Source organism: Chrysochloris asiatica, unplaced genomic scaffold (assembly GCF_000296735.1).
Source record: "Chrysochloris asiatica unplaced genomic scaffold, ChrAsi1.0 scaffold00223, whole genome shotgun sequence".
Taxonomy (NCBI): domain Eukaryota; kingdom Metazoa; phylum Chordata; class Mammalia; order Afrosoricida; family Chrysochloridae; genus Chrysochloris; species Chrysochloris asiatica.
The window spans coordinates 3362833-3379612 of NW_006408741.1; the positions used below are offsets into that span (position 1 = coordinate 3362833).

The 16780-nt window shown below is 50.8% G+C and overlaps 1 protein-coding gene across 1 annotated transcript in view; it reads right to left on the reverse strand.

Annotated features, from left to right (window-relative positions):
- CAMTA1 (calmodulin binding transcription activator 1) overlaps window positions 1–16780 on the reverse strand; it is a 1308299-nt gene that overhangs the window by 133620 nt on the left and 1157899 nt on the right. Inside the window, exon 7 of the mRNA XM_006873121.1 lies at window positions 13372–13525. Coding sequence (XP_006873183.1) covers window positions 13372–13525 — 154 coding nt within the window. The remainder of the gene's footprint in view (window positions 1–13371; window positions 13526–16780) is intronic.

Genomic DNA, 16780 nt, shown 5'->3' on the forward strand with positions numbered 1-16780 from the left:
ATGGATCAGCCAGGTGGCATCATTGATGGCGTCAAGTGTGGCAGTGGTAGTGAGGTTGGCCCAGGATCAGACATTGTTTCATTCTGCTGTGCATGGGGTTGCTATGAGTCAGTTCCGATGGCACCTGACAACAACAACAAAGGAAACCCTGCATTTGGATGGGGTGGCCATAGATGATCAGAGGCAGGCAGGAACTCAAGCCTGGAGTAGGGATGCCCCTTCTGCTCCAGGAAGTCTTGCTTCAGAGACTCTGGAGAGGAATTGGACAAGAAGTCAGAAAGGAGAGCTATGGCAGGTCCCCTTGAAACATGGCGGCCCTGGGAACCAGTGAGAGCTGGCCACCTTGCTCCCCTTTGCTCTATGCATCTAGAAGAATAACATGGGAAGTGGGATCAGAGCTTTGGTCACCGTGGTAACTGCACAGGTAGCACCGGTTGGCATTGACATTTGGCCTTTTCTTGCATAGGGAGGGATTTCTTGGCATTGTGGCTGGCAGGTGACAAGGACAAATGGTGGTGGTATTGACAAGGATGATCACCCCCAAAGAGGGCTCTGAGCCCCTTCCTTCTCCCTTCATCTCTCTGGGCTCATCCAGGACTCCCACTCTAGAAAGACCCATAAGGAGGATGACCATTTTATGTATTTATCCAAACCAGATCACCTGGGAGACTGGAAGGGGTGTGGTCATCATTGGTCTGGACAATGGTATAAACGGAGACTCCTAGGCAATCTCGGATATGTGGTCAGCCTGTGTGAATCACGTGATGGCAGGAGGGAGACGGAGGTGGTCATGTGCCTCTCACAGATGAATGAAAGCTGCTAGGATTCCTCTGAGTTGTTGACACTGGAAGGCTGTCTCCATGGCAGCCAGGTCAATGGGAAATGGCAGCTGCATTGGTTTAATTTTCACTGTATTCTTGTTGACAGGAATAAAGGCCCTGCTTCTGATTTCTTGGTTCAACTGAATGAAATTTTCATTAGATTTAACTTCTCACATCCCGACACCCACGTACTATTCAATTTCCCCATCTCACCACTCAAGGCACGTCTTCCTATTGGTCCTCAGGACAAAATTTTCAGAAATCTCATTCTGAGGAGTGCAGAGACTGAGGGGGACAGAATGGGATGTGAGCTTGTCGTGTGTGTGCGTGGGGATGTGAGTGTTAATGGGCTTGTGATTCTTGGTTCTGATTATTTTGTGACATGGAGAGTCCCCTTCTCCACATCCTGCTGAAGAAGCCCAGTTTGGCTTCCCACATCAAATGACCCTGGAGGGGGAGGCAGAGGGTCTGGCGGGTAGCTGGGAGTTGAGGGTGTAACATGGTGGGCTTCCTTCTAGGTGGGTTGGACAGTGGAGGTGAGAAGAAAGGAGAGGAGGGCAGGAAGAGGGTCTTCAGAACCAGGCAATAACAGCTCACCATTGACTCCCACTTGGGGAAATTTCAACCACACCAGTGCTCATACCCTTATCCTTGGTGGTCAACCTCCGAGGCAATCAACAAGGGATTCAGTGACAGAAGAGGGGGCCCTGGCTGAGTGTTTCCATGCTGGGATATGGCACTGTTGAGCCACTTGGAGGCTCTCAGAATCGCCTTCTGATTTGTTAAGTGGCAATGTGACTGAGGATGTGAATTCTTTACACCAAAATAAGAACGTGAGGGTGCTTGAAGATCTGCTTGTCTAACGATGCCAGAAGCTCCATGTGGCCAGGAAAGAATGCACTTCAACAGTGATCTCTAATAGAGGAGATTCCCGGCTGGGAATCTCTTCCCCACCTCTACCTAACTGCAATCCATTTTCAGGGGTAGAGGAGACGTGGCAGTGACCACATGTCTGTCCAGCAGAGGGTGGGGCAGGGGACCAAGTGAGCTTCCAACTATTTCCATCTTGCTTCTTGTGAGATCATGGACTGACTGCTTCTCAGTGCTTGGAGGTAGTGACCACAGGGTGATAGCCTCTGTCTAAAGGGACAGCCAGTCATCTCTCTGCTCCAAGCTATGACCCAGAGCCTTTGATTTTTAAAAAGAAGCTGGAATTTTGGAGATTTAAATGTTAACAACAAATCCTAAATTTAATGCTGCCTTCTTCCCCAGTGTTGAGCAGGGGTCAGCATCAGTGGTATGCACTGAATTATATCCCCTATAAAGGTATGCTAAGGAGCTCTCTGGTAGCGTCGTGGTTACGAATCGGGCTGCTAACCGCAAGGTCAGCAGTTCGAAACTACCAGCTGTTCCGAGGGAGAAAGATGAGGCATTCTGCTCCTGTAAAGATTTACAGCCTTGGAAACCCTTTACAGGGTCGCTATGAGTCGGAACCGACTCTATGGCACACAGCCAGCCAGATAAATGTATGCTGAAGTCCTAACCCTGGTACACGTGAACATGACCTTGTTTGGAAATAAGATCTTTGAAGATGTTATCAGATAGGTTAACAGGAGCTCATCCCAGAGTAGGGTGTATTCTAATCCAGTATGGCCATTACCACCACCACCATTAGCTGCCACACACTGACCCGAGGTCATGGGGACTCCATGCGCGTTACAGTAGAACTGGGTTCTAGAGGCTGATTTTTCAGAAGTCTTTTCTTCCAAGGTGCCTCTGGGGTGGATTCAAATGTCCAACCTTTCCATTTGTAGCTGAGCACACTGCTTCTACCACCTGCAGACTCCAGTTCAATATAAGCAGTGCACTTATAATAAGAGAAAAGACACAGACAGGGACACTGAGGAAAGGCAGCCATGTGAGGATGCATCTACAAGTCAAGGAATGCCTGGGTTGACCCGAAGGATCTTCCCTTAGAGCCTTTGGAGGATCAGGACCCAGTCAACATATTCATTTGCTCTCCCAGTCTTCCAAACGGTGAGTCAATACATTTCTGTAGAGCGAAGGCCCCCTGTTTGTGGTATTTTGTTCCTGAGGTCACAGGTCACTCAGACAATCAGTTCAGGGTGGTAGTTGAGTTGGGACATGGGTGGTGCCCCTGGATCCCCATCACAGCCCTCCAAGCCTGCTGGCTGAATTGATGAATGACAAACAAGGGAGGGGGCTCTATGACAGCATCGGATGCTGGTGCCAAGGCAATCCCACGTGGCAAGTAGCCAAGGAAAGAAGGGAAATCAAAAGAAGTATTTCTCTTTCTTTCAGTTCTCCTTTTTGGAAGCCAAGACAGCTAAATAAGATTTAGCCTGAGGGAGAAACGCACATTTGCAAAACAAACCTGGATCTTCCAAGTAGAAAAAAACAAGGCAAGCCCCACGCTGTAATCAGTCTGGCCTACCCAGTGCAGAACCTTGGGAGGCTTCCTGGCAGGAGTGAGGTGGTGCATGGGGGATGGGGACCCCTAGGAGTCGAGGGACTGACATACCTACTTGCTCCCAGTGGCTCCCACCCAGAGGGAAAAGCAAAAGGTACAGGGGACTCCCCGTAAGGACCCTCTGTCTCCATCCCATCTCTCCCAAAGACTGCAGGTCCTGCAAACGCAGGCAGGGAGCAGAGTAGAACCTTCTAGGCTTCAGGATCCAGCCCCTGAGGAGCATTTCTGTTGTCACAGAATGAGCCCCCACCTCCGGAGGCAGTAAAAGAGCCCAGAACACACCAAGCACTGACATCTCAGAGTCAACCAAAGAAATTTACAGGGCAATGCTTCTTAATCTGGGGTATGGGAAGAGTTCAAGGGGCCCTGGGGCACCCAGAAATGTTGATGTGATGTTTTGTGCATCTTTGTGTGTGCTTGTGGTGGGTGGGCCCCCAGACTAGACTCAGCATCAACTCCAAACCGGCCCCCTCCCACCAGATGTCAGCTGGTTCTCAAGGAGGGCTGCAGTCAGTCCCAAAGGGGGCCTGACCCACTCTCCAGGACAAGGCTCCCGGGCTGCAATCCTGGGGGAGCCTGCTGGGACTTAGCCACATACGGCCCTGGGGTCCTTAGCCGGAGAAGCTTGCTCATTAAAACATCCAGGGGCCTAGGGCCACTTTAAGGAGCGCTGGTGGTGCAGTGGGTTAAGTGTTGGGCTGATAACTGAAAGGTCAGCAGTTTGAACCCAACAACCACTTTAAGGGAAAAAGATGAGGCAGTCTATTTCCAAAGATTTACAGCCTTGAAAATGCAATAGTGTTGTTATGGGTCAGAACCTACTCAATGGCAGTGGGTGGTAGTGGGTGGGACCACTCTTGTTGCTAAGTGCCCCTGAGTTGGTGACCCTGTATAGGGTTTCCGAGGAGTGGCTGGTGAGTTTGGACTGCTGACCTTGAGGTGCAATCCAACCTTACAGTTCACACCAGGACTGAGACTTAATTAAATGTGCAGCACTAACCTCAAGGTTAAGGAGCTCTGGTAGCGTAGTGGTTACGAATAGGGCTGCGAACCTTAAGGTCAGTGGTTCGAAACTACCAGCCGCTATGCGGGAGAAAGATGAGGCTTTCTACTCCCGTACGGATTTACACCCTCGGAAACCCTGTACAGGGTCGCTATGGGTCGGAACAGACTCGACGGCACTTAACAAACAAACAAAAAACCTCAAAGTTGGTGGTTTGAACTCGCTCAGAGTTCTGAGAGAGAAAGACCAAGTGACCTACTTCCATAACGATTGTGTGCTCTATCACTCAAGGTCACTGTGAGTTGAAACCTGACCTAAAGCCACCTCTAGACTTGAGTCAGAATGTCTGAGTCTGGGGTCTGGGAACCTGCCTTTTGCCTGAAGCTTTCTGGGGCAGCGTCTTTCTCCCCTTTCTTTGTTAACTACATTCTCCTCCAGATTCTGGCAGAGACTGAGGAAAATGGCCTCCTGGTCAGGGGTGAGCTCCAGGTCCTATTCTAGGCAGACTGACCAGGGTAGACTGATTTGGAGAGGAAGTTCCTGGGTACCTCTTCCCAGGGCGTCTTCTACTTGTTCCAGCCCCACGCCAAGCCCCACCTCTCCAGGATCATAAAAGCAGATCCCAAGGGCCACCTCACCACACCCTAGACACCAGGTCTACATGGGAGTGACCAGTGACTCCTGTCATTGCCAGACTGGGGAGTTGGGGCTCTTCAGAGCTCACATCCTGGAGCTGGTCTGTGGCTGTTGGCCACCAGGTGGCGCTAATCGACCAGGAACCAGAATTGGCGCAGGGCCGGGAGAGGGAAGCCTTTGTTGATTTTACTTCTTGATATTCTATAATCACCAGGATTACAATCTAAGCAAAAAAGCAAAACAAATAAACACCCCTGCCCCCTTCCTAAATCTTTGGTTTTTGTCTGAAAAATTATGAGAAAACAAAGACGCATTGAATATACAACCCAAGGCTTGGTAGCAATAGTAAAGGCCTCAGGACAGCGGGAGGCAGGCTGGGGGCTGTTGGGGTTGAGGGCTCTGTTAGCCTAACACAATAGGGTGAGGAGCACCAGTGGGAAGGTCTCTGAGCACCTGGAAGAGGCCAGGACCTGCTAGCCAGTCTCCTATAGTCCAACTTCTCTGCCGCTAGGGTTTATGGAAAGAAACCACTTCTCAGCAAAGTGGGGCTCCCTGTCTCCTGACACCCTGGCGTTACTTGAGTCCCTGGGAATTTGTAGGGGTTTCCTGTGGTGGCCTGACAGTTGCATGGAGGCTTGGAGAATGTTCTTCCAGAGAGCATGTGGTGAAGGGGCTGACTGAGACCATGACTCCTGAAAACACCACCAGACAGCAGATGTTCAGGGACCATAGATGATGGGGGAACTGTAGACTATTGGAAAGCACAACAGCATATTCAACCCCCACACTCAACATGGCTTCCGTTCTCCACACTTCACACCATCTCCCATCCTCCCTCCATTCACAACATAATCTCTTCCCTCACATTCAACATAGCCTCCACTCTCACATTTAGCATGACCTCCACCCCTTCAACACACATTCAACATGTCCTTTATCCTTCACATTCAACAAAATCTCCCCACTCCATTCACACACTCAGCATGGTCTCCAACCTCCATATACAACACAATCTGCCCCCTCACACTCAGCATGGCTTCTACTCTTACACTTAACCTGACGGTTATCAGCTCAATCAACATGGTCTCTACCACTTCATACTCAACATGGCCTCCACTCTCCAACTCAACACAATCTCTCCATCCACACTCAACATGGTCTCCACCCTCCATACACAACATAACCTCTTCCCTCACATTCAACATAGCCTCCACTCTCACACTTAATATGACCTCCACCCCCTAACACACACTCAACATGGCCTTTATCCTCCACATTCCACACAATTTCCCCACTCCTCTCAACAAGGCCTCTACTCACACACTCAATATGGCCTCCACCCTCCACATTCAACCCAATCTCCTTGCTCCACTCAACAACTGGTCTGTCCAGTGGGCCTTCAGGGACATATCCCTAGCTTAGAGCTGGGCACAGACTAAGTGTTCAAGCAGAGGATCTCAAGCTCAATGAAGAGAGACTTCTGTTAACTTCCCCTTACTCTGTGCTGCAGCAGTTCAGACACCTAAGAACTTAACATCATGGTGCCATTTAATGGCCATGGTAACCCTGGTGACAGGTCCCTTTACACGAAGGAGGGCAGCAAGGCTTAGGCAGCTCTGGGACCTGTGCAAAGCTACCACCCACATAAGGAGGAGCTAGACTCACACCCAGTCTTCTCTCCCCAAGTCTGCTTTCAAAGTGAGGGTACTAGAGAGCCAAGCATTCACCCTGCTGAGCTGGGGTATACTCACATGTATGTCTCTACATGAGTGTGCATATGGTGGGAAGGACAGGTAGTATGTGTGTACAAGTCAGCACAGGTATAAGCATATAGGTGTACATGTGGGACACATATGTGTACTGTGAATGTGGGTGTAGGTACATGTGTGGGTACAGGCTTGCTTCACCGCCCAGCCCTGCTGAAGACCCATGGGCAACAGCAGTGTGGCTCTAGGGAGGAGCTGCCTTGGTGATATCTGGGGTGCTCAGAGGCCTGTAAGTAGGTCCAAGTGGAGCCCCTCATGGGGAACTGGGGGACAAGCTGGGGCAAGCTAGAGACTCAAGGAAGGGTTGTGAACTCTGGATGGTGGAATCTCGTCGACTGCTCACACACCCAGCCCCTTTTTGCCAAAGAGAAAACCCCACGGTGGCTGGCTTGGAGTCTTATGGACAGAGGGCATGAGTTCCATCGGAACTGGCTCCTCCTCGCTACCCAAGCTCAAAGAGAGCCAAGAGCAGAAGCTTCTCGACTCTGGGTTCAGAGCCACTGTGGTTCTGGGTAGCCAAAGGTCTAGCTCCCAGCAATGCTGGCAGGACCACAGCGCAGACCAGCTGGCAGGCATTCTCCCCCTTAGTAGCCGATGGGGAGGCAAGATGCCACCTGCTCAGACCTGAGCTCACACTATGGGAATTGCTGGATTCAAAGTTGGTGCTCTCAGACCAGCTGCATTGGAGCAGACCCTGGAGTTTCCAGGAGGAGGTCTGAGGAGCTTATAAATTCTGATCTTTCAGATGGGTTGTCAGGCCTGGAGCTGAGATGGGCGAGGTGTGCATGATGAGCCAGGAAGCCGTAGAGACTGGATGGTCCCCATGCAGAACCTTATTCCCCAGGTATGTGAGGGTGGTACTGCTCACTCTCCAGTTGTTCCAAAGGCCAGGTCATTACACAAATATGGAGGATGACCACATCTCTCACCCCTCACTGGGACTGTGAACATCCCACCGGGCCCCTGCTGAGGTCACCTGCCACTGAACTCCTGAAGAGGAGGACTGCCCAATCTTCCCAGAGCCAGGATGGCCCCCGTGTCACCCTCTCCCCGTCTCCGTTCCTGGGGTCCCTTCCTTTTCTTGCTCTCACTGTCTTTTCAGGATAGGTGACCCTGGCTCATACACTCAACAGTCCCAAAACATCACTAGTGGCTTTATTGGGGGCAAGGGGTTTCCTCTTTTGGGTGCTGTGTGTGTGCCCACTGGGTCCCCCACCAGCTCCTTGCCTGAGCATCCTTTGGTTCTCTGCACAGCCCAGCTTCCCGCTGTCCTAGGCCCCCATGACAATGGAAAATCCAGAGCTTCCTCCAAGGCTGTTTTGGCCATGCCTGTCCTTTGACCTTGTTCTTATACTGCAGCTACTATTGGCCACTCACCCAATGGCCCCACCTCCCACCCAAGTAGCCTACTGGGCCCTCACCTGTGCCTGTCTAGAGGGGGCATAAAGGGAGCTTAAGAGACTATACAGGTGCTAGTTAGTTGATGAGGTGTCCTATGGGCCCCCAAACTCCTATGAGTTTCCTATCTCAGGGCTCCTTCTGAACATAGCCCGGCCACCTCTGCTGCCCTATGGGCCTGGGAGCTAGGGCCAGACACCAGGATTCTACTTCCTACCCGGCCTTGGATCACCAGCTGCCACTGCCCCAGCCTCAACCCCCTGTGGATACCCAGGACCCACCAGGCAGGGTTCCATCCCCACCCCCTACTTTCACTCCAACCTTCCCTCCACTGGGCCCTACACCCAGCAACTCAGGGAGACTGCACCCCTCCCTCTCTGCCCCAGGTGGTGAAATAATACATGATGTGCACATGGGATCTGCAGGGCACAGATAGTCAGGGACCTTATTGTTCATTACTGCCTGATGTGTGCTGTGGATGTGAAAAATAGTTGGATAGCAGATTTTTAGCTTTTGTCGCAAATGCGAAATGTTCGATAATGAGATAGCTGTTAAGTGAAGAATAGGTGTACTTCCCAGACTTCCTTTCTACTAGGGGTGACCATAGGACAAAATTCTGGCTAATAGGAAATGAGTGGAAGTGATGGGTGCAACATCTGGGTCATGTCCTCATAGAGAAGCAGCACATCTTACACTTTCTCCTCTCCCCATCTTAATGACTGGAATACAGTTGTGTTGGCAGGAGCTGGAGCAGCCATCTTGGCCACATTAAAATAAAAAGGCAACATTCTAAAAACAACAGAGCAACTGTTGGAAGGAGCCTGGGATATTGATCCTGGTACTGTGTAGCTGCCTTAGCAACCCTGAACTGCTATGTGAAAAAGACATAACTCTTGCTTTATTTATTTTTGTTAGCTGCGGTCCCGTTCACACCCATTCATGGTGATCCCATATGAGGAGAGGACGTCAAGAAGTTCATGGAAACATGGAATTAAAAGATCTTTTTGAAGCCTTCTGGCATATACAGAATATAGGGGTTTCAAGGCTGTGTCCTTTTGGAAGTACACCACCAGGCCCAGTTATCAGAGGCACCTCTGAGAGGGTTTGAACTACCAACCTTTCGGTTGTGCCTGTTTGTGACACCTCAGAACTCTTCCTATTTTGTTAGACTAGTGTTGCTTTGGTTTTTGTAACAGTAGCAGGATGCATAGTCTAATAACTACAGAGTCCTGGTGTGGTGCTGTGGGTTAATGCGTTGGTCTGCAAAGTTGTTCGAACTGCAAGGTCGGCAGTTCAAACTCACCAGCTGCTCCTTGGAAACCCTATACAGGATCGCTATGGGTTGGAACCAACTTGACTGCATTTAACAACAACAACATATGGGGTTACAGAGACAGGAAGGATCTTTGGGAACATGTTGAGGATTCCTAATGCAGGATAATGCACTGGACTGCAGGATCAGTTTGAGCTGCAAGGTTAGCTGTTCAAACCCACCAACTGCTCCCCGGAAACCCTATACAAGGTTGGTATGAGTTGGAACTGACTTGACGGCACTTAACAACAACAACATTCATCTTAATTTTTTAATCTCTGTGTTTTATCTGAAGGTGTCATCCCTTGGATTGTAGGTTCAATGGAAGAATCAGGGTGGGATTCTCTGAATCCATCTGGCTTAGACATGGGCGTTTGTGAGATTCCCAAGGCACAAGAATCACGAGGCCCCCATCTGACGACAGGTGAAGCACAGGCCAGGCGAGTCAGAGCTTTACTACCAATAAGCACAACATTTTGATTAAATCACTGACAACTCTGCTGTAGGGCAGAGAAATTTGGAAACATCAGGAAATCAAACTGTGAAGTCTTTGAAAGAATGTGATTTATGTGAAAATGTGATGAAGCTAATGTGTTTGGCTCCAGCATTTGGTGGCATGCCTGAAGTTTGAACCAGATCTGATACCTTCTTGGCACCAGGCACACCTCGGCTTTCCCCACACACGGTTAGCAACCGCCTTAAGTGGGTTCCATGCCTGACCTGAATCGATAGCTTTTATTTGAGCGGAGCATCGTGAGACGTGTTCCCCAGGCTGGGCGTCTCCAACCAGCGCCCCGCATATCTGTGCCCACTCTGAGTAATTGTGTACGGCTCCATGCTCCCTCCAGAGACACCAGCCAGCCAAGTGTTATTAGATTTATGGGGAGTTTGTTGTAGTTTTACATAATTTTCTTGATGCACTGCAGATTTTTGAGTGACTCTCCTTCCGGTTAAGCACCAGAGCCCAGCTCAGGTCTTGCTTTCCCCAACCCCTGGGGGCTCCCACAGCTCAGTGTTCCCACATGTCTGGGAAGTGGCATCCCTGTCAACGGTCAGGCAGGCTCTTGCATGGGGATGGTGGGTTTTCTGGGGCACGGCTGAGGATCTGGGGCATTGTGAGAAAGGAGAGACAGTGAGGAGAGAAAAAGGAAGCAGGTTAAATAGAAGGGTGTGGAAGGTAAGGACAATGGAAATGAGGTGGCTTCTGGGAAAAGAGCTGCCAGTGTTGAGAGATGTTCAGGAGGGTGGAGGCTGAGGGAACGGAGGGGTTCTGACTGTACAAGTGTCTTTCTTCAGGACTATCCCCTTGGCTAATCTCTGGCTGACACAGTCTGCAGAGAGTTTTCTGGATGGGGGAGGTACCTGGTTTACACATGAAATCAGAGCTCTTTGGAGCAGCCTGCGAAGATAGAGATGACAGGCCCCGAAAGGCCCAGAAGAAAATTCCCATTTATAACTGAAGACAAAAGAAGCCTTGGTATGGCACTGTTAAGCACTCTACTAACTGTAAGATTGTGAATTGAGCTTACCCAGCAACAACTTGGGACAAAGACCTGGCAATGTTCTCCTGTCAAGATTACAGCCTAGGAAACCCTGAGGGGCAGGTCTGCTCTGTCACCTGGAGTTGCTAAGTCAAAATCAGCATGATGGCATCTAACAACATTAATAATAGTAACTGAAGATAGCTTTCGGGAATGGGTTCCCCCGCTCAAACCTTGAACTCTGGGAGTCTGAGGAAGTGCAGGTGTGGCTGGTCACCCTTTCAAAGCAAGAGTCCTTCTTTTGGATCCTTATTTTGGAAGCATTACCAAGCCCCAGGAGACAGAATGAACCCAACCACCAGGAAGAGCAGAGACCACAGAATCTCTCATTACATTACACAAGGGGAGCTGGGGGCGGGCAGCAGAAGGGGTGTCTGGCCCAAGGTCATACAGTGAGGTGGCCACAGAACTAGGACTTGTGCCTGGTGACCGCACAGTCTGTTGTCACCTGATTCATTGCTCTGACTAAGCCAAGGCTCTGCTGTAGATTGTGTGTGCGCAGGCCCTGAAGCAGTAACCCAGCATCAATGTAGGAATTGTGAGCAGACCCTGCGAAGACCCAGTGTGTGAGGACAATTCCGACCATTGGGAAGGGATGGGCAGGCAGGTCTGAGAGCAGGAGCCCCTGGTCCACTGCCCTTGGCCTCTGGCTTGACCTTGTGTATTGGGGGGGGGGGACCCTGAGGATCCTGCTACAGGCCTGGACACTGGAGGTTTTTATCAGTTCCTCAGGCTCCTGTGGGGAGTAGACTAGAGCTGGGCCAGTCACTCCCCATTTGTCCATTTGACAAATGTCCACAGAGACCTTCCACTTGCCCAGTGCCATTCTGGGCCCTGAGGACAGCCAAGGCAGGGAGGACTCATGGGCTGTTTGCTATAGTGTTTCCCAATTTCTGGATGCTCTACAGAATTTGTAGAGCCTGGTGTGGCCCCCTTTTAGTCAAGTATGGGAGGGAGATTCCTGTCTGAGATCGGCTTTAGGGGGCGTGGAGGGGGTGGGACAGGAGGAGGTGCTTGTGTTGGGCTAGAAGGCCACAGTTGGCAGACACAAAGCCCAGGATGAGGTGATATTTGGGCTGAGGGTCCAAGGTCTGAAGGGCTGGGGCTGGGGCTGGGGTGGGTGAGCAGATGAAGATGGAGAAGGGCAGGGAGGAGCAGAGGAGTTATAAGGAGGGTACAGGTAGCAGCGGGAGAGGCAGGATTCTGTGGAGGACTCAAAAAAGGTAGAATACATCTGGAAGCTGAGTCCCAGGCTGCAGAGACCCATTGATAGAGGTGTTGCCTCATACCAGGACCTTTTACCCTCTGGGCATGAAACACAGCCATCCAGGAGTTCCTACTGGAATAGCTTGAGTTGAATAGGCCCCTGGGCCCCCTGGCTGTAGGTTCTGGGCAATAGTACTGAGGTCAAGCTGTCCAGAGCCTCCCGAGGCACCTGGCTTGGGAGGTGGCATGTAGTGAGCTCAGTCCAGCCCATCCAGGCTGATGGCCAATGATCCAACCAAAGATTGGAGAGGAGATCCTCAAATCTGAGCACTGGAGGGGCCCTCAGGGTCCCCTGGTGCCTATGGCCTTAGCTTGGACACCCCAGTGACAGGATGCTTCTCTCCAGAAGGTGTTTTAGTTGTTCCACTGTACATCGAACCCATCAACTTCCTCCTTGAGGAGCTAGTGGTTCCAGTGATCTCTGCTGAACTCCGAGGTCCCGTGACAACAGGTCTCTGCTGCAAACCTCCAGAATCAGTGCTCCATGGCTGGCCCCAGGCCCAGTGGGGGGAGGAGGCCACCACAGCCCGTGGAAACGAGGCCACCCCGGCACTGCTTTCTGGACTCATTTGGTGTTTTGCAGTCAGTGGTTTGCACCTGACAGATGCTTCCGAAAGCATCACTTTGCTGACAAAATGAAATCCAGCTCAATTACCATCATCCATTTGCCACCCAGTCTGGGAGCCGAGGAGACCCCATGTCCAGGAGGTGGCAGCCGAGCCCAGAGCTGGGGTACATACAGCCGAGTGCTAGAGCAGGCCAGTTTTGACCAGCCCCTCTGTTCCTTTTCCTGCTCTGCTCCCACACTTCCCACCCTCACCTCCTGCCTACAGCCCAGGAATCTGTAATGCCAAATCCTTTCCTCTCTTGGTGGGTGATTTTGCACACATTGCTTGTTCCTTTGAACCTCACTTTTCTCATCTGCAGTAAGGGACTGGCATTATGTGCTCTGCATTGCCTGGGAAGACTGTGAGCATCAAGCAAAGGCTGGGAAGCCAGTGGGCCTTAGAACGTGAAGTTTGACTCATCCAAAAGGAATGGGGCCCCCATATCCCACCCACAGAAGACCTCTGGCCCTGTCCTGTTGAGGCTGACCCGAGTCCCGGAGCAGGGTGTGCGGGCAGGCCGGCTACTCACACATGGGCTTGAGCTGCCCGATGAGTTCCTCCTTCGTCCATTTTGCCCACTCCTTCTTGTCGGTGTTGATGGAGCAGAGGATAGGGCCACAGGGTTTGCCACAGTCCTCAATGGCCGGCACGTTCAGGTAGTGCACCAGGACGATGTCGGGGTTCTGAGAGGAGAGACAGACACTGGTCTCATAAGGCAGCACAGAGACTGTCCCAGGACAAGGGCCCCTTCCTCCCCCCACAGGTCCAGGCAGAGTCTGAACGTCTGAACACCATGTTCTCAGGTGAGTGACGTTTGGACCCAGGTCCTTCTCTGCTGAGAGGCCGTCCTGTGCATTTTAGGAGGTTAGTGGCATACCTGGCCTCTACCTACTAGATGCCAGTAAGGTTGAAACAACCCCGCCCTCAAGGCTGAAACAACCAGAAAGTCTTCAGACACCCCAAATGTCCCTGGGGGTCAAATTGCCCTAGAGAAGGACCACTGTTCTGCACACGGGTGTGTGCACCTGTAGCTAAGCAGGCCAGTCTGTCTTTCCAGCCCAGCACACAAGCCCTCACACCTCACTGCCAGCACATGTGCCTGCTTCATTCTTTACATGCATGCTGTCATCACTGAAACTGCAGGCATCGCCACTCTGTCTTCCCAAGAGCTCGAGCTGCCCAGCTTCTAAGGCCCTGGTGTCCCTCTGCCCTTCATCCTGTGCATGACCCTGATCAACCAACATGTGTGTTGCCTTTTCTTCCAAGCACCACCTCTGCAACTTCCACCCCTTGGAGACCCACTTGCAGCTTAAGGACAGAGAGAACCCTTGGTCTGAAGACCTTGAAGATACAGTTTTGCCTCAAAACAATTCTATCAAAATGGGGATGTCTCTTTCCCTAGTGGCACAATGGTGACATGCGCAGCTGCTAACCGAAACGTTGGTGGTTCGAACTTACCTAGAGGCACCCTGGGAGAAAGATCTGACACTCTGCTCTCCTAGATCACAGCCTAGACAACCTGACTGTTGTTGTTAAGTGCCACAGTGACCCTGTATAGCATTTCCGAGGAGCCGTAGGTGAGTTTGAACCACAAACCTTGTGGTTCAAAGAGACTTTACAGGCCAGTACGTTAACCCACAGTGCCACACCAGGACTCCAGAAAACCTGATGTTGTTGTTGTTAAGTGCCGTGGAGTCGGTTCCGACTCGTAGCGACCTTGTACAGGGTTTCCGAAGCTGTAAATCTTTACGGGAGCAGAAAGCCTCATCTTTCTCCTGCGGAACAGCTGGTAGTTTCGAACTGCTGACCTTGTGGTTTGCAGCCCGATTTGTAACCACTACGCTACCAGAACACCTGATAGAATAGCTCTATTCTGTTTTACACATGGGGTCCAACAACTTCCATTCTCATTTAATCCAAAGAGGTCTCTGTCCCTTTAGGCCCACCACCTGCTCTGAGAGCTATGCTCCTGGAGGTCTGGGGAGGAGACACAGCGTCGAAGCAAGAGCACATGACCTTGCTGTGGTCTGGTTTATTTGGCCACACCGAGTCTGGCAGATCTGTTCCAAAGCAATCATGTTAATTGATAAACCCAGAAAAACCTGCCTTAACCCTTCTACCCCTTCAGGAGGTATTTCTCAGGCTACTTGTTTTTTTGTGCTATTCTAAGGACGCATATGACAATATATCAAGACATAGCTGCAGAAACGACAGAACCACAGAAAAAGCCACTTAGAAGGCCTGTGTGTGTGGTTTTTTTTTTACACCCAGAGATCTCTTCTACTTTTCCTTCTTGGCACTGGACCAGAAGTCCGGGGGATGCATGGAGAGGCCAGGCTCTGAGGATACTGAGCCCAACACTACCCTTTTGAATATGTTTGGAGCAAGAGTGAAAACTGAACACAAGAATGAATCAATCCATTAATAAATTAAGATTCAAGACGATACCATGACCAGTGCAAAAACAGTAGACGGGCATAATTTAAAAAGGTTTTCAATAAGGGTTGAAACATAGAGTTTTTTCCTTGCCAACGCTCAGTTAACCAGGAAATTAAATCAACACGAACAGGAACCTTCTCGTTAATGGCAGCTTTTCTGGATTTCGGTAATCACGCTCCTTAATAATAATGATAATCCGTGACATCGCCACAGCACTTTATTCTTTTCAAAGCACTTTCCAGCCATTATCTCATTTGGTGCTTGCGCAAGCCGGGGAGGCAGGTTGGGCTGGGCAGGGCTGGGCCGGGCAGGCACCCTCGCCTACAATGAGCTGAAATGTCATGGCTCCGCAGAACTTCTGGGCCTGGCGCAGGTCGGAGCCAGCGATGGAAGCCAGGGTCCTGACTCCAAACTCAGATTCTGCCAAGACATCTGGTGGCCTCATTTTGCTTGGTTTAGTATAATCCCACCTCTCATTTTGTTTTACTCATGTCATATGCCCCAGAGGTAGGTGGAATAGATAGATTTTCCATGCTCATTGCATGGACAGGGTAACTGGGGTGATCCCCCAAGTCCCAGCCCTATGCTCCCTATAGACACAGACTGACTTCCCCAGGGACTGTGTCTGGGGCAGGGGCCCCAGGTGGTAGTGCCAGCTGCTGAGGTAGAAAGAGTGAGGATCAAAGGGCTGCTGAGCCAGCAGGCCACCCAGGACTCCCTCTGATTCTAAAGCATGGAGTGGAATCCAGCCCTCTCTCCCAGGGAGCTAGGATGTCAGACACCCAGAGATGAAAGGGCTGTAGCCGCCGGCCCCACAGTGTCGATTACCCAATAAACAAGGTAAGCATGGATTTACTTGTGTTTACTTATTAATGTGTAGTGAACAGTTTCACATTTTTTCCCCCCACATCAAAGATTGTGCTTCGAGAAAGAGGTTTATGTCTTTCTCCCAATCCCAAGCATCTTCCTACAGTATCAAGGCCTGGTTTCAAATTTGTAATCCCTGACAGGATTGGAGTACTCAGTAAGCCAGGTAAGCATGGCTTTGCTTGTGTTTGCTTACTAATCTGTAGTGAACAGTCTCATATGTTTTCTACTACCCAATATGGGGAACTGTGCACTACAGATTAGTAAACAAACACATCCAAGTCCATGCCTACCTTGCTTACTGGGTAATCTTCCTTTGGTCCCACTGAGCAGCCAGGACCTGGGAGAGTCTGTGGGAGGTCAGTGTGGGCAGGCAGGGGCAGTGAGCTCAGGGAAACCCCTCACCCCAAGGGCTCCTCTCTTGGAGGCCCATCTTCTGCCTGCAGGGCTCACCCTCCCTTTCTTGGTAACCAATCTGTCTGCTGTGTTGGAGGCCCACAGTGCTGCCTTCTCCAGGAAGCTTTCTGGATTGATTTCCTCAAACACAGGGAGGGGCCCTGGAGAGAAGGTATCTGCATACAATGACCATACTTGGCTACAGACTGAAAGGTTAGAGGTTGGAGTCCACTCAG